The sequence below is a fragment of the Cyphomyrmex costatus genome, unplaced genomic scaffold (assembly GCF_001594065.2).
Source record: "Cyphomyrmex costatus isolate MS0001 unplaced genomic scaffold, Ccosl1.0 scaffold205, whole genome shotgun sequence".
Lineage (NCBI taxonomy): Eukaryota > Metazoa > Arthropoda > Insecta > Hymenoptera > Formicidae > Cyphomyrmex > Cyphomyrmex costatus.
Genome location: NW_017276095.1, coordinates 1077123 through 1095946, shown reverse-complemented (window position 1 = coordinate 1095946; position 18824 = coordinate 1077123). Strand labels below are relative to the sequence as shown.

The following is an 18824-nucleotide window of genomic DNA, read 5'->3' as shown; positions in this document are numbered from 1 at the left end:
TTTGTACAGTGTATAATTTTTTCATTAACAATCTCGCGATTTCATTACTGTTTATATAAAAGGAATATTTAAGGAAAGAGGAATATTTGAAATAACACATTATTTTTCTATATAATGTAATCACGTTTGACGATAGAATCATCATTTTATAAGATTTATTAAAAATTCATTACTTTCAGTAATAATCAATTTAATGTTTATCATACATTATACTTTTAATTATCAAAATTTGTTAAAATAGTCAAGAATTTTTCATATTTCTATCATGTTATAAATAATAATAAGCCAATTTTTTTATTATTATCTCTCATATATTAAATTACTTTCCCTTTTTGTATTCTAGTCTTGGTCTCCCCTTTTTTGTGGTTGGTTTATCCTTTCCTTTATTTAGTAAGGGATGAGTTTCTGCAAATTTTATTAATTTATCAGTACTGGTATAAAAAAAATTTAGCTTTAGTGGATCCTATGTCTTTACTTTTAATATATATGAGATCTTACCGTCAGTCGGTGCTCCCTGTAAATCTATATCGTATGAACGATGTTTCTTCATTGGCGGTTCGTGTGGCATTATTTGATTATCTTCGGAATCTTCCACATCTGGAGATATAGGTAAAAATTGAAGCGAACCAATATCTTCAGTTTCTTCGTCAGAGCTGCAAAATGCAGCAACTCTGTCAATTGATGCAACGTCAACCTCTATTTCTTCATCCTGAGCTTCTTCTCCTTGAACAACAGACTTATCTTCGTCACTCAAATCAAATTCACTTTCTCTTTCTTCGTATTCAACATTTTCATCCAACTCTTTGAAATCTGGCGCGAACGCAGACCAGTTTTCTACCTGATTTTGTGCCCAAATAGAAACTACGCCTGAAGATATAGATGCGATTATCGGCCTGACTGGATGCCACTATAGAGATAGAGGGAGAAATTTCAAGACGTATATTGCGTATAATGAGCAGTTTTATCGTATTACATTTTATTTAAAAAAAATATATATATAAATTTAATTTTCTTACTACAACATCGAGTAAAAGTTCTCCTTTGGTTCCATGTAAAATTTTCACCAAATTTCCTATGCTTTTTTCCCATACGTATAATGCATGTTGTCTTGCTGATCCGGCACACACATACTCCCCATCACCAGAAAAACAACATTTTTTCCACATTGTTTTATTTACAAGATCTTGCAATTTTTGTATTGGCTCAGGTTCACCATCTTTACCACACGCTAATATTTCAGTACTATCATATACACGGATTACTCTATCAGCAGTATTAACTAGAAAACAGGAACCTCGCCGTGCAAATTCTATACTTTTTACTGCCGTGTTACTGGCAGTGCCTTGTGTTATTTTGTAAGAGGCTTTTACATTTAATGTCTCAGCGTCAAGAACTAAAACTCTACCACGAGCATTTCCTGTATACACGTAATCTCCGCGTCGATCAAATGATGCTACTATGTTTAAATCACTCTGAAATTGGAGTAACATTATTTTATTTTATTTTATACCAGCTTCAGTCTCTTATTATAAATTCAATTAATGAATCAGTTAATAGGAATACTTAAAAATAATCTCTAAAAATTTTTGTATATTAAGTATGAAAAAGATTTAATTAATCAATTTTTTAACATATTTTTCATCGACATTTTGCTAACAAAAATTGTTTCTATCAATAAGAAATAACATTTTTCTTTTATCGATTTTCACAAATGTATATATATATATAGATACATATATACAGGATAGTCCATTTTCATCAATACAGTCAATTTTCTCCAAAATTAATAATGGTACGATAAAATGTTTCAGATGAAAATGGAACGGCTTCGATGTATTTAAGGTATTTAAAGCACATAATTGTTTTAAAAAAATATAGTAGACAAAATGGATACTTTTTCAAATAAATGTGTTTTTCTTATACCAACTGATTCATCTCATTTTTCTATTCATACAAGTATTGATGCACGATTATCAACAAAATTAGTAGTTTACGAGATATTTAATATTTTGTGTCAATATGTACCATAATAAAGTATAAGAGATCTCATAAACTATTAATGTTTTGATATCTCTATCTCAATACTTTTTTATATAAAATAATTAGAAAAATTATATACAGAAAAAAATTTAATTCCACTTAAAAAAGTGTTTCATATTTTTTTGGTCTTTCCACCTCGAAAAAAATAACATGACCAAAATACGTCTCCCTCAAAGCCATCTCACTTTTATCTGAAACATGTTTGTATTATTAATTTCGAAGAAAATTGACTGTATTAGTTAAAATAAACTATCCTGCATATACACAAATAGTGTATTGTTATGTATGAATGACATTAATATCGAGAGATATATGTATGTCATTTATTACATACATCTTCATCAAGTGGTATAACTCTGTGTGCTCCTTCGACACCAACCATAACAGCAGCATGACGCATTGGACATACTAAAAACTTGTTGAGATTTCTTGGATGAAACTGTACTTTTAATATTGGAGAAGGAAATCTGAATTTCTGATCACATTCTCCAGATAAAACATCCCATATACATACATTGTTGTCGGTCGATGCACTTAGTAACTTATGACCATTTCTAGACCAACTAAGAAATATAATTGATGTTTCAAGATTTAGTATTTTACTTCTCCCTCAAATGACTTTTATTATATCATTTTTTAAGGTGGTTCTACAATAAATCGAGTTACCATAAAATGTTTAATTTTTTAATATAAGTTGAATAGAAGTTAAAGTATTGAGAGAAAGAGTGAGAGAGATATATGTGCATAATTCAAGGGTAGATTATTGATGAAATAAGAGAAACAAATGTTGAAAATGTAATTTTTAATATATAATCTGGTTATAGATAAGAGTTGGAGATGTTTCTTTGACTAACTGCACACAAACATATCATAGATTTCTCTAAAAACGAGATTATAATAGTTGAAAAAATTACAATTGTAATAATCACAAAAAAGTTATCAGCCATTCTAGAAAGATATACTATACATGTAGAAACTTGCATATAATTTTAACTTCCAAAAGTAAACATAACATCATCTATTTTTCATTTGGTTTAGATTCAGCTCTGAATTTATTATCATATGTTTTATACTATTTCATCAAGATATATTGTACATGCAGTTTTAATATAATATAATTTTATCCTAATTTTATGCAGATATTTGTGATTTATTGTAGGACCACTTTAAATCAGTCATTTTATATTTAAACTATTAAATTTACACATGCATGCACATATGCCATTATAAAATTATATTCAATTCATCTTATAGATTTACAAGTTGTCTGTAATACTTACCTCAATGAACATACTGGATGTACATGAGCACTAATAATTTTAGCTATACCACGAGTCAAAAAATCCCAAATAACAATTCTTCCATCATTACATCCGACAGCAAGTAATGTCCCTCTTTTATTAAATGTACAGGTTACAGCAAGAGATATACAATCTAATGTGCCATCAAATTCCTAATAGAAATAATCATTAAAAATGTTTACGTAAACTCCATATAAAAACATAATAATAAAATCACAATTAATATTGGAGATATACCTCTGGATAATTTTGACCAAATGACTCTGTAAGAAATATGTAATTATTGAAATATAAATAAAACAAATTAACAGTAATTATTTAAAATCGTTTCTTCAGCTCAAATTTTAATAAAAATGTATTCATTCAACATGTTTTTACTCAAACGTAAAAATCTGGCAGAAAAATATAGCTCTATCTTGCGAAACAAGATTATTAAGCATTAAAGTTAGAGATTTTAGAAGTTAAGGTGTATGTCATATTAACTAAAAAGTCGGAAATGCACGAAATAGATTGCTCTCTATAGATTTATTTTATAGGGTTTAAATTATGGGGTAATGATTTTAATTTTAATTAACGAATTAAGTAATACATCATGCAACAGTTGTAACATTTTTCAAAATTTATAAAAATTTGGACAATATAACGAAATCATATTTATAGTGACAACATCTATTTTAAAGAAATGTTAAACTTTAATTCATACAAAAGAATTAAACAAATATACATTTTAAATAACAAGCTAATATCTGTTCTAAAACAAATCCTCCGCTTTAAAAACAAATTCACTACCTTAAATCACTGCCTTAAACACATTTTCTTATATTATTTTTATATTTTTAAAGCAGTGAATTTGTGTAATTAAAGCAGAAAATATTTATTTTTAGGAATAAACTGATGTAAAGTATGTTGAAATATGTATACATAGCGCTGTATCGAGTTAACATGACAGATATCTTAACCTCAAAAATCTCGAACTTTAACGCTTAATAAGTATTTTATGAGGCAGATCACCGCGTTTTTCTTCCAAATTCCTTTTTTTAAGTGAAAACACATCGAATGTGTATATTTTTATTAAAATTTTAACTGAGGAAGATTCTAAATAATTACCTTAAAAAATTAACTTAAGACTAAAGCATACTAATTTTATTATTATTTATTAATTACACGTATCTCATAAATGTTTATTTACCTAATAGTTCCAAGTTCATTTTGACAAAATGATTTTTGTTTTTTATCCACGTTATTCACAGCTATTCACCATATTCACTATCATTCATCATTCGACATGTATGTACCTATTATTAATATTTTCTAATTTCCAACTTCTCACGTTCCCACCAATTCCACCAAAGCAACTCTAATAGGCTGCAGTTTACCTTATGTATATCGATATATGATATATCAGAGAGAAACCCGAAAAAGGACATGAGGACTTTTTGCTTGTAACCGTAAAATGCTGCCGCGCATTACTGCCCTCTGAAGGATGTAAACTATACAAAAATATCCACTTTTTTACGGCGCTCCTGATAGAAATAAATTGCTGAAATAACTAAAATCTATGAAATTAATAAAGATTTTAACGATTTTAAATTTAACTAATCTCAATTGCGCTAATCATTTTCGTATCGTTCAGATCGCATTGTTAGACTAGTTGAATCTCTCACTGCATGATCTCGAACTAGCTCGTAATCGCACTCATAAAACTACTCGTAATCGTCTGAGATTGGAACGAAATCAGCTCAAGACGTAACAGATTTCGCGTTTCACGAAATCTGTTTTATTGATTGGTCATCACACAAATACGCGATATGCGACAAATATGTCTTATGGAATTTCAGCCTAAAGCCCTGATAAATACAATGCAACAGCAATAACGATAAACAAAATGCCTATTTTTTTTTTTACTGAACTTTTGCACCAATTCATCTTTTTCCTTTTCTCCTGGAGAGAAACTCTTTTCCAGGATTAAAGTATACGCGTTAATATCTATGCGTCTATGAGGTGAAGTCTATGCTGAGAATGACAAAAAATTTCGAAATCGAGATTTTTCTTTACCCCGGATCTATAATAGATTTTTAAGCCTCATGCCATAAGAAATAATTATAGTCAATTATTCTCCTCGTATTTAACTATAATTGATCAATTTCTTACGGTTTAAGGCTTAAAACGACTATTGTAGATCCGGACTTACCATTTCTTAGTATAGTATAGCGCTCCAGAGTTGTGACAATATTTGCTTCATATAAAAATTGTGCAATTTATACATACCTACGAGATAGTAATTCATAGACTAGTAGTTCGCACGAAAAGACAACGTGGAGTTCTTAAAATTGAACTTAGGTATAAAATTGTTATACGAAAATTTATAATATATGTATGCATTATAGAAATTGATGTAATAGTATGTGTGATGTTAATGACACATATGTAAATCGTCTGTGTGTGTTATTTACAATATAATTAATCGTCTTTAGGATCCCTTTAAATGCTCAGCTCATTTCTGATTTATTTTCTAATTATCTACTTTATTATATTAAAAAGTGTCTTCTTCTATCTTAAAAATCACACTTTATTTAGAAATATTTTCCAAGTATCAGATTAGAGTTTAGAAACAAAAATTACCCTAAAAAGAGTCTTCATATGCACTTGGACAAAACTTCGTAAACTAGTGTTACTATAACTAATTGATGTAAAATAATATACTTTGTGTCAAACAACATTTGGTCAATATGTCAGATTGTCTTCTTTAGCACATGTGCGTGTAGATCAATTATATTCATAAAATTAACAGATCAATTACGTTTTATAAATGTAATGCCTGCTAAAAAAGGTAATTCGATGCAGATCCAGTTCTACAATTCACTACTTAATCGAGGTTCAACTTATTCTTCATCTCTCTTTCCAATTCCAGAAAGAAATGAGAAATAAATCTTGAGTTAAAAATTTAATTATGAGTTGTATTGAGCTGTACTGACCAATATGTTGATGGAACATGCTGTACGTGGACACTATAATTAACTGATACAAAATATTAATACATATGGACATTAAAAAAGTCAATATAAATTATAACAATCAGAAGAATTATAACAATAATTCCTATCATTAATTATGTAATTGATAAATTCTCTTTCTTTTTGTTATAAATGTTTTCTACAAACAGTTAGTGAAAAACTTAAGTCCGATTAATTTTAGTTATTTTTACATATATTCCGTCTTTTGGTGCTAATAGAAATGCCTTAGGATTGTTTATGTAAGGTATTGGAGTTTTTTCGCAAGTTTCGATTTTGTAGTTTCGTAATATCTTTACAAGTCCAACTTTACTCTGATAAACAGCGAAGCGAGAACCTAAAAATAAGAATTGATTATCTATAATAATTATCTATAAAATATATCTATATAAATTAGATTATTAGATTAATGTCTTTAAATAAAAACGGTAACTTCTTAATTGAGATTCAACTTAACCATCTTTTTCCAATTCTAGAATTAAAAAGAAATTTTTCGACTAAAAATATATTTTAACACAAAACCAAATGAAGTAATAAAATTTATTTTGTTTTACCAATACAATTTCTTGGCCCGTCGCCGAAAGGTAGATAAGTCATCGGATGTCTACTTTGCACAGCATCGTCACTAAATCTTTCTGGATCGAAAATATCTGGCTTTGGATAAATACTTGGATCTCGATGAAGCGCATAAACAGGAATCCATACCTTTTGATCTTTCGGTATAGTAACTTTGGTATCATCGAAGGTATAGCTCGATACGGATTGCCTCATAAGAAATGTTACTACTGGATATTTTCGTAAAGTTTCTGCACGTATTAAAAACAATGTTTATAAATATTTATTAATTATAAAAATGCATTTGTGTATATTTTAGACTATAATTAAATTGAAACAGATTATTAGCAGGAAATGGAAAATTACTTTTTGAAAGTAACAAGTGATAGTGTGTGTGTTACTCGAATGTGCGTTTAGCGAATAAAAAAAGTAACAAGTTATCGTTACTAATTACCGACATTTAGAAATAACTCATTACAATTACCATTACATAAAAAACTTTTATTTTTTTTAAATTGACGACTGTCAATTTTAAAAAAATCACAACAAACGGGCACCTAGGAACTTTCTAGTCTCAAGTGTTATAATCGAACCGAGTCTAATCGTGTAGTAACAATAAAATTCGTTACTGTTAAAAGTATTCTACAATATGTTCTTTGTTTCCTCTTTCTTGTTTTTACCTTTTGCTTTTACCCTCTTAATTCGCAACCATTTTATCGACAATTGTATTTCTTATTTCTTCTAAAGTTCTTTAACTTTTACTTTAAGCGAAAAATGGAATAAGAAGCAAAAAAACAAGATGTGAAAAATAGTAAAGAGCAAGAAACGGAAAACAAGAAGCACATTGTAGAATGGGCTGTACAGTTACCACAAAAAGTAACGCAGTAAAGTTACTAAAAAAGTAACATGTAACTGTAACTTCGTTACAAGTAATGAGTTACTTCTATTTCCTGATTATTAGTACGGTATAATATAATAGGATCATAAGGTAAACGTCTCAGTGACCGGATACGAACCTATGTCCGGTCATTGAGATGTTTATTTTATTGCACTATCGCTGAAAAGAAGAATAACAACGAATATATTATATTTCTATAATTTTTTCTTTAAATGACGTACCTTTGAAAATTTTATCTAGATAACTCATTTTCTTTATATTATCGTATATTAAATCTCCATTATATTTTGCATAAAGTTCGTCAATTTCTTCACGCAGACTATTTTGTATGTTTTGATTTAATGCTAATTCGTAGAGCGCGTTACTAATAGTCGTCGACGAAGTTTCAAAGCCAGCAACGAAAAATACGAATGCTTGAGATGTTATTATATCCTCTGTTAAATCTGAAATGTAATTTCTTATAAATTTAATAAAAGTTTAATTTTTTCTTACATTAAAATTAATTACTTATTAACATTTTATATATTATATGTATGTTAAATTTATTGGTTATAAGTCATAATAAAAGTTTAAGTTAACTTTATTTTATTGTTTATAATTCAGATATGTGCAAAATCATGTAATTTTTTTATATAAAATTGTTCTACGTAAAAAAAAACATGTTTATAAAGATATATGTAGGTATACAAATTAATACATACCAAAATCACCTAATTTATCTGGATGTTTTTTTAATTCGCGCAACATATCAATAAAATCATTCCTAATGACATTATTTGTTTCTCTATAATTCATATTTTCCGTAATAACGCGTATAAAGAATTTAGTAACATCTGTATATGGCAAAATGTAACCGAGCATATTGTATAACCATGGAGATATTTGTCTGATTCTTATTCGTAACATAGTTATCCAAGTTATAGCAAATACTTTTCTTCCCATTCTGCGAAATTCGCTATCTTCGTTCGACAGTGCATTCATATCGATGCCGAAGGCACAGCTACCAATAACGTCGGTAGTATACTTTGCCGTCAACTCGCGGCATTCTACAGGTTCATTTTTGCTCGCTATTTTTTCCATATATAGAATCAGATGATCAGCACATTCTGATATTAAAGAGAACATTTCTTTCAGTTTACCAGATGTAAAAACAGGTGATAGTTTTATCCTCAACGGTCGCCATCTCTTTGGCTCTAAAGCGAAAAGATGCTGTGACAACGGTTCGGTCTAAAAAAATTGTAATTAAATTTAGTAAAATCTCTCTCTAATTTTCCTATCTTACAAAAATTTGTTTAAGATTTTGGAGATAAATCTCAATATTTTTTATAAGGGCTACGCTCTAACTTTGGATGTCAAATATCCTATATACAGTTTAATAATTATTGTGGAACATATACTATAACAAAAGCATATGTTTTAGTCTATTATTTGGTCATTTTCAATATTAACATATAAACTTGATAACGAAAATTTTAATTATTTTATAATTGGTAAAAATGCTCGCTTAACAATTTAAAACTGTCTGCTTAAAAACTTTTTGGTTAAAAATATAAAATAAAAACAGATGTACTCGTATGGTCATCAACCTTACTACAAGGAGAGGCTTATACGGTTATCATCGATTTTTATCAAACTTGCAGCGATATTAGAGGAGCCTATCAAGTAAACACTTATAAAGCCGTTCCTGTTAATAGGCCTTAGAAAGATTTAATGAGCAATTCAAAATATACTAAATATTTGATAACAGTCTAATGTTTCGGAGTATGCATTTTTAAGAAAAATAAATCATTATTAGACAAAAGTTATAGGGTTTAAAAAGATATTATTTATTTACGGTTTGCATAAAAATTAATATAGCAGAAAAGAATATTTTTAAATATGTATATAGTATATTCTCCCGTCGATTTTTGTATAAAAAAGAAAATGTGTACATTCCATATATTTCTTGCGCTCATTGTTTAAAATTTTATTATGTTTTAAATACTTTTACGATAATTATTAGATATTAAAAAAATTATTATTAATGATATAACCGCTATTTCTTTTTTTTTCGTTTTATACGTTAAATTAATTAATTTAATTAGTCACCGACTATTTAATTATCAAATTAATTTGTTCTCTCTCTCTCTCTCTCTCTCACCCTGTATATTTTATACAATATATATTTTATATTTTATTTATATTTATATAAATATAAATAAAAATTACGTACTACGTATAAAAATTGTTTTATTAATAATTTTTTAATAAATATTATTTAACGGAAAAAAAACCGATGACTTTAACCTCTTTGAGAGTTAAGTTCAGGGTCAAAGGCTGCGGTTATCCGGGTACACTTAGATATCATGTTATCATTCACTTTGTTTATCATTTATGAACAACAAGGATAAAACAACATCTGAGTACATCCGAACGACGATTCTGAACACAGCCAAAGTCATAGGTCATTTGGAGCTGCAGACTACTCATTGTCAGAGTCAGAAATGATAATGGAATCGATATCAATTCAACGTTAATTTGATGATTTCAACGTTAAATCGACGTCAATATTCCATTGCCATTTCTGGCTGGGTATATACAATAAAGAGAAGGTAATATCATAATCTTATTCAAATAATATTGGATCACTCATTTTATATTCTTTTTAACATTTTTTTACGAAGAAGAGAAAAAAATATATTTAGATCAATTGGGTACATATGTTACCATATGACCTATATATAGTGTGTGTTTTATTTGTTTTTTGAATATATTTATACATTTAACAGCATATTAGAAGTATTCTCACCTTTTCAAAAATGGGAAGTCCTCTGTCAGCAAATTTGGTAAAATCTTTGATAAGAACATCCTTAATTAAATTAGGATCTTTTACAATAAGAAGGGGTGTCTTCCTAGCAAATATTCCAATCAATGGTTCATCTTTATAAGTGTTATATATTTCTGTCAAATAATCTCCTGCGGATATGTTATTAAACATAACATCTTTAAAATTGCCAAGTCCTGGTATCGGTCGTGGACCCGGAACGCCACGTGATTTCCAAAAGTCAAAAGTTGATGTGAGAAAATAATAAAGAAGGAGAATTACTGCAGCAGCGCCGCATAGAACTTCAAAAGGTTCCATTGTTCAAATCAATCATCAATCGAATATCACGAATGATCTTTACTGGAAACAAAGAAAAGAAATGTTTTGTTATTTAGGTTTCTGTAAACTGAGTAATTTTGAAAAAATATAAAGGAGGATGCCAAAAATTGTCTAATACGTCGCAGTTTAAAATAGACGTCATTTGAAAGGTTTCGATAAGTAGATCAAGTTTTTCAATCTCTGTTGAGATCCTTATACATATTCTGCATCTCAATATATGACAGATTGGCGATAAACAGCAAACAGATATGTCAAACAGATTAAGATAAGATAATGGCAAACTGTAAGCAGTTTTGTTATTGCAAAAATATGGCAGCATTCACCAAGCAAGAATGTAACAGTATCTATCAAAAAATACCCGTTTTTTTCTACTGAAGACAGAGATCTGGGTACCTATATAGAACAATTCAGAATGGATGCCGATCGAAATTATTCTATTATTTCATAAATTTCTATTGTGCTTTCTAGAGAAAACGAAATAATTCCGATCGGAATTCATTCCAAAATATTCCATGATAGATACTTTGGTCAATATAAGTTTAGCATCAGTCCGTTGTTGCACTGCTATTGTTAGATCTGTTTTTTGTCTTCAATTTAACTTCAAAACATATTCTTCAGACTAGGTCTGCATTTGTTTTTTCACGCTTATGCGTTGTAAGCTTCTCTATCTTTTTTCTGTAAGTACCGAACAATAAATATGATAAGATGAAGCTTTTACAGTGCATGAAAAACAAACACAGTCTATAGGTTTTAATATGAATGTATTTGCGAGGACACGCACGCATACACAGCAGCCGCTGGTTTTGCAATCAAATGGTTAGTTTACTTTTACTCGTACTATAGAATTTCTTAGATAAATGCGCACTTTTAAATCTAAGAAACGTTCTAAATATAGATCATAATCTTGAAAAGTAAACACAGTTCCGTATTCAGAATGTGTTTTTATCAATATCAAAAAGTGCGTAATTCTGAATACATTATAGCTTTCATTTAAAAAATTTTTTAGTATCCCGTGCATAATGTAATCCATATGTAATATATTAGCGCAATAACATCGTAAGCGCGTTCTGAATACAGGCCATAATCTCACCTCGTTTTTATTTAATGAAAATGCAGTTCTTGGTTTATTATCGTATGTTTCATACTATTTTATTATGATATACACGTGTGAATATTTTATTCAAATTCAATTATGCAGATTTGTAATTTTGAGTGGATCCTGATGAAAAGCGCTTCAAATTTTTGGCATTTTAATAAAAAATCATCTTAATAGCACGTGTGATAAAAGCACACGAATATTTAAATGCGTATACATATAACACGTTCACGTACACGATGTAAACTGTTCACTAATTTTTGAGAAGTTCGTCGAATGCAATGCTTGAACGCTTGACTGTACCGACGTTTAATACAAGTACTTGATAGATAAAGTGAATAATGTTTGATGATACAGTACGTTAGCGCTTGATTAAGTACGTTTTAGTTATCGTGCTAAAGACGTTTCGTAGGGAAAAAAAGAGAACTACGCCAAAGCGAAATTAATTCCTCTTTGCTTTTTCATTCGGCTCTGGTGAGCAATTTCTTTGTCCTTATGATGATTAAGTGGACATGTTGAAATTACAGAAGTTTCTTTTTCGTCTTTTTTCTTCCTAAAAGTGTCATTTTAATATATTGATATATACAATAAATAACATACCTGATTGTGGACGATAATGCGATGCAATTATATATCGATGATGTTGCCGTGTATCATTAGGTGTTAATTTGTAAGTGAACTAGCTCGCGGAACAGTGCGACTTATGACTGTAGAGATTAATACTAACTGCCAGTGTCTAGATGGAGCAAAATTATAAGAGAATGCTCCACCACGAGGTGTGAAACAAAAATGAATATCACGATGAATTGTGGAAACAATATTTGTTCGTGATTTAACTTCTTTTGTAGTATTACGTACGTTCGTCGCAATGACTCTGCAACAACGATTCTTAGAAAAATCATAATGATTAGATAAGATTCCGTCAATATGTGTGTATATATATATATATACACATATATAGCAAAGTTTCAATGCCATACAAGATTTTAATTGATTCAGGCAAGTATCTCGAAAAATATGGAAGATACGGAAAAACGTTTCAGATAAAAGTGCTAATGTTCGAAGGGAGACATAAGAAAGTATCATTGGTTTTACCTTGGGTGGCATTGTCAAGATCAGATATCAGGATCACTTTGAATTTTTTAAATGGAACATCCCATTTTTTATTACATTTCTCGTATGCAGTTTGAGAAGAGAGAGCTTTTCAAAACGCTATAATCAAATATTTTTGCATTGAGTACTTTTCGAGTTATAAATCTTAAAAGTTACAGTATCGGCATTACTATTACCTAACTAAAGTGTTCGATAGAAAACCTCTCGAATGTTATCCAGGTCTCATTTGTTAAGATTAAGGCCATTGAAGGTGGTACCTCTTATTTTCATTTTTACATAAAAAGGAATTTATATGCACAAATAAAGTCTTTGACAAATATTATCTAGTCTCTTATAACTTTAAAGGTGCTTTTTCATGGGCGTCAATTGATGAGTTGACGCTCAAAATCGGATAAGGGTATAGTTAATAAACTATCATAAATAACGTCGATATTTTGATGCTGAAATGAAAAAGGTTTCGCGCGTCATGATTTTATAATTTATGTGGAAAATAAGTTATACCTTAAGTATTAACTGATTTGTTGCAACAAACGAAAAAATGTGTTCATTATTGGTGAAACATTATGAGTAGATAGTAGAATGTGCGAATATATTATCAATTTCAAAAATCATGAAATCCAAAAAATAGTAGCAACAATTACCGTAATAGCCGCAACTGAAGAAACTGAAAAAAGGAAGATATTAAGACAGAGTACTGCTTAGAATGTATTACTTCGTTGTGCAATTTACTGTTCAAAAAATTTGTTTAACGTTATATAGTTGCGAAACATAATTGGAGTGCTTGCTTGATTATTGAATCTATCAACATTTGATTTACTAATCCTTTGTGAGCAAGTTCATGTTTTCAGTGAGTCACTCATTGAATATCGCACTACAGAAGTATATTTACTATTGTCACACTATGATATAACAAATTTCTTTCTTATACATCTTATGAAGGTTCAAACCAAGAGTCGAAACATGTTATGTATACAATTTTTTATATCAAAATTTATTGAATTACATTCTAATTTTCAAATTGTAACTTTACATGTAAGTTTGTCTAATTGCTATTTATTAATGACTCTCGTAATTATTCTTTACTTTTTCCTTATTGCTATTTTGACATTAGAGCTTTGTTTATTATTAATTTATTTTTAACGACAAATAATTTTAAATAAAGTGTTTATTTTTCCCAATTATTATAGTGACTTATTGATACAATCTTGCATATAATCTACTGCAATCATTTATATGCATTGCTTTATTTCTTAAACTACGGGAACAAATATAAACTGTATATTTTCAACTTTTTCTCTTTCAGAGAAATATTATAAAATCTTAATATGTACGTATAGAAATGCGATTTTTATGACATTGCATTACCTATAAAATGCTGCATCAATAAATAATATCAATATTGAAAATCATGTGCATGAAGGTGGAGAAAAACATTAAATAAATGATATTAAAAATTGAACTTTCTTCTTTTGATGAATTCTGTTAATTTTGCTTTCTGAAAAACAAAGTGATATTGCAATCTTTGGAAAAGGATATACAATTGAAAGTCGATAGATAATGTCCACAAGCATTAGGATGTTACTCGGATTTTGCTTTTATATCTTCTTTGTAGTGTAGCAGCACAAGAGAGAACAAAAACACACCAGCCATCATGGAGAATGCACTTATGTAGTATGGAAATGCGCTCGGTATAAAGCGTTCATATTGTGTATGTTGTAGTGGACGCACAGAAACTTGTGTTGTACTGTAAAGATGGGTCAATCCAATGCGCGTATAGTCCACCTTGAATTGGTATACCCCATACACATCAGGAATCTTAAACCTACCCTCGTAGCGCCCATTTCCTACTGATTTCATAGTCATACGCACAAACGGATCAATTCGCACAAATTCCAGCTGCAGATCGTTTGTCTCGTAGGGCACCCACTTGCCATTCGACAATCGTTCGACTTCGATGGAATACACCACATTATCCATGATCGTATACGCGGCTGGCGGTTGTATTTCGCCGACTCGATGATGGTGAACAGATGACACCCGTATGACACCGTTCTCCTTAAACACCCATTGTGTCATGGCCTTGGCAACCACTTGATTGCCAGATTTCTCGTATTTTTGACCATCTGCAAGCAATTGATCTTTTTCAAGCTGTATGTAGATATTTTCAAAATAATCAAGTAAAAAATTTTTCATGCATGAATATAGGTGTGTATATATATATATATATATATAATCATATATGAAATATGTCCATATATGTTCATACATTCATCTTTCTTTTGTAAAATTACTTTCTAATGTAATAAAAATAATTAAAGGAATAATTTTCGCATTGTTTGTTTTAGAAGAGATAAGTTTGGAGAAATGTAAAAAAATTGTTCATACATAATTATGTATAATTTTACATACAATTATAAATCAACAATTTTTGACATCTCTACAAACTTGATTTCTTCTAAAACAAATAATATGAAAATTATCCTTTTAATTATTTTTAATGTCTTTTCGACTCCCGGCCGAGGTAATATTTTTCGCAATAAAAATATTTCCAGATTCAGTATTCTCAGATTTTAATATAGTTTAATATTGATATAAGATACCAAAAGAGCATCAATTAATTATTAATTTGTTTTAATTCGTGATAATACCGCGCGGTAGTTTGTTAGATTTGCGTTTCAAGACAAACGATTGTTCGGCGCGCAGTTTGGGAGGACTACGTATATTAGTATATAAATTCACGCGAAATTATATATAAAGAATTAAAAAGATCCAAGTTAGACTGTTATAGGCTTCGTATTCGTATTAGTTAAAATCTAATATTATATACATCACATTTTGAAGACTGTATCTAATCTTGTGGAATATTGTACATCAATTTGGCAAAATTGCTACAGAAAATTTTAATTATACAGAAGGATTTTTCCATCCGTAAATGCAAGAGAAACGAGTCTTTAACTAAGTAATGATAAAACAGGCACTCCAGCATCCCTTAAGCATATTTACATATATTCATGCATAACTAATTTTTTACTGAATTATTGCTATAAGGCTTAATAATTTTTTACCTTGTCCCTTTTGAATAGGACTGGTGAATGCTTCATCACTAAAGAAAAACAGTGAACCCGAGAACAAAACTCGGGCATTATTTCTTGCCTGTAGAGCCGCTATTAACAAAGTATTTTTGCCAACACCATGTGGATATTCTTTGATTGGTTGATCTGGATAATAAGTATATGCTGAAGTAGATGCTGATAATAAACGTAAAATTAAAGGATTATCTGTGTCAGCGATTAGTCCGGTTCCCTGATATAGCAATGGAGGGATGTTCTTGCTTCCAACAATAACTGGAGCATCTATTAGATTCGTTGGATCTGCTACTATAGTAGTGTGGTAGCCACTGTCAGAAACATCATAGTTCATATGATCAATTACAGTGGAGCCTTCCTCATCTATTTCCAAGCCACATTCTGAAGCTAATTCATGTATAGCATCGCCAGAATGCGAAGAGCCAGCAAGCAATACATTTCCGCCATTGTCTATAAACTCCGTTATGGCGTCTACACTCAGAGCACCACCAAACTCTTCCACCGTAGGTGCAAATATTATCAGATGTTCATATAAATATTCGCCATATTTGGAAAGCTGTAAAGTTGCATCATCAGCTGACTTGAAAGTTAATACATAACCACTATCTGTAACAATTTTAAAACCTATACTTAAAACCAATGTAGGATATAATACATACTTTTTTTACTTAATTGCTTGCATTTTAGTAAATTACTAAACATTATGCATTCTTATTTATCTAGAAAGGATTTGGGTGAGACTCTGAATGCATCTCTGTATGGTACAATTCAGGTAATACATTTAGAAAACAAACAAAAATCTAGTAAGAAAATATATATGTTGCTGGCTTAATAATACATTTAATTCTGATAAATTTATTCAATTACTTCTTAAGTGTCACTTAAAATTGCATATATAATATATAAGACATTAAGTAAATAAGTAAATAATATTAAATATTATTAAATACATTAGAAATTCAATTATAAATTTTATGTTATAAGAACGATTTGATATTAATTGTATTAAAATTGCTAGGTTATTTCATAGTAAATATTTAAGCATTTTTAATAAAATTAATTTGACAAATGTGCATTTATCCTATAGGATAAATATGTAAGTTTCTCGCGAAGATTGAAAATGGATCAATAATTGATAATTTGGCTTGGTCTATGAATCTATGAAAAAATATAATGAAATAGAGAGAGAGACTGAAATATATTTATTAAGTATTATCTATGTATACTCTACGTCCTCAGACATAGTTGATATTTTACATGTATGTACATTTACATGTCTAGCGAAATCTGGCTAGTCAATTCAGATATAATTCTAAGATATTCCAGGTAAAAATCTCAATCTTTCTAGAATTTATCTATTGATTAATTTTTATTAATTTGCTTAATATTGTATGCATTATATTCAAATTAAGATTCTATATGAATAAATTAAAACATTGACAAATTTGAAAATTCTGTCAACACAAATGATTCATCTACTGTTCTATTTTAGACATTAAATTCAAGTTTTCTATTGATAACTCATTGCATTTTTAAGAGAGGACTTATACCAAAATTCAACTTTTCTTTTTATTATTTCTCTTTTTTTCGTGCTCTAATTTTTTTTAAATAAAAAGAATAATAAATTTCAGGAATTTTCCAGAATACGTAAAATTTCAGTATAATTCCAGGATCTAAGGATATTCAAAGATAGCTGTATACCACGATTCGACATCCACGATGACGTGTACGACATGAAAAATATTGCTACGAACAGCTACCAATGTCAAATAATTAAAAAAATAGATAAAGTACCTTGCAACATTTTGAAGAATATTGAATGAGTTTCCTTGATAGCGAGATTATCTAACAGGACTAGAATCGGGCCGCCGGCATTCGAGCCGGCAAACATAAGAAATAAGCAGAATAACCATCCTACAAGTCTCATCGCGTACCACTTGTGACGAAATATTTGCCACGATTCACGATATTCACCGATATCGTCAAACGTCTTCTTCTTCGGTAATGTTCGGTAATAAGCAACGAGAAACCTGATTTCTGAGATCGGCCATGCCCGAGATTTAGATCACGTTTCCACTGAAGGTGCCGTTCATGATATAAAGCCCTGTGTCCATGGTGCTAGAATTCTGTTCGTATTCTCCGACCGAGAAATGTATAACCAATCAACTTGCCGTTTTTTTCATAAAAACTACATGTTGATTGGCTATATATTCCTGGATATCAATCATGAAACTTTTTCCTTAGAATGAAAAGTGAAACATTTCTCCATTAACTTCATGCCTGGTTTATGCTTCGGTCTTAAGGTCTTAATCCTAAAATTCAGCCAATAGAGTTCAAATTTCGGTTAGAACTGGCAGCTTTATTGGTTGAATTTTAGGATCTTGGGATTAAGACCTAAAGCATAAACCAGGCATCAATGGGCACATTCAGCGGACTCGACAGTTAAATGAGCGCTTGCTATTATTGGTGTATTCTTCTAAATCTAAAATTCTGATTGGGTGATCTAAAAGAATACACCAATAACAGCGAGCTAAGTCCGCTGAACGCACCTAATGGTAAAAATGTTCATTTCACAAGCTGTG

The 18824-nt window shown here is 29.6% G+C and overlaps 3 protein-coding genes across 3 annotated transcripts; all 3 read right to left on the bottom strand.

Annotated features, from left to right (window-relative positions):
- Positions 1-312: 312 nt before the first annotated feature.
- Positions 313-5451, bottom strand: Rbbp5 (retinoblastoma binding protein 5). The gene is made up of 7 exons (XM_018539142.1): positions 4531-5451; positions 3579-3604; positions 3321-3493; positions 2375-2603; positions 1017-1472; positions 499-907; positions 313-405 (listed from the first exon to the last, which is right to left on the bottom strand). Exons 1-7 carry the CDS (start codon positions 4547-4549, stop codon positions 320-322), a joined length of 1398 nt encoding a protein of 465 aa, XP_018394644.1. The 5' UTR covers positions 4550-5451; the 3' UTR covers positions 313-319.
- Positions 5452-6434: 983 nt separating this feature from the next.
- Positions 6435-12885, bottom strand: LOC108773390 (cytochrome P450 6A1). The gene is made up of 6 exons (XM_018539172.1): positions 12644-12885; positions 10594-10968; positions 8507-9032; positions 8027-8248; positions 6907-7158; positions 6435-6689 (listed from the first exon to the last, which is right to left on the bottom strand). Exons 2-6 carry the CDS (start codon positions 10924-10926, stop codon positions 6517-6519), a joined length of 1506 nt encoding a protein of 501 aa, XP_018394674.1. The 5' UTR covers positions 10927-10968; positions 12644-12885; the 3' UTR covers positions 6435-6516.
- Positions 12886-14581: 1696 nt separating this feature from the next.
- Positions 14582-18218, bottom strand: Ost48 (dolichyl-diphosphooligosaccharide--protein glycosyltransferase non-catalytic subunit Ost48). Its single transcript, XM_018539173.1, has 3 exons — positions 18037-18218; positions 16222-16848; positions 14582-15279 (listed from the first exon to the last, which is right to left on the bottom strand). The coding sequence occupies exons 1-3, from the start codon at positions 18167-18169 to the stop codon at positions 14735-14737; spliced, it is 1305 nt and encodes a 434-aa protein (XP_018394675.1). The 5' UTR covers positions 18170-18218; the 3' UTR covers positions 14582-14734.
- Positions 18219-18824: the final 606 nt, after the last annotated feature.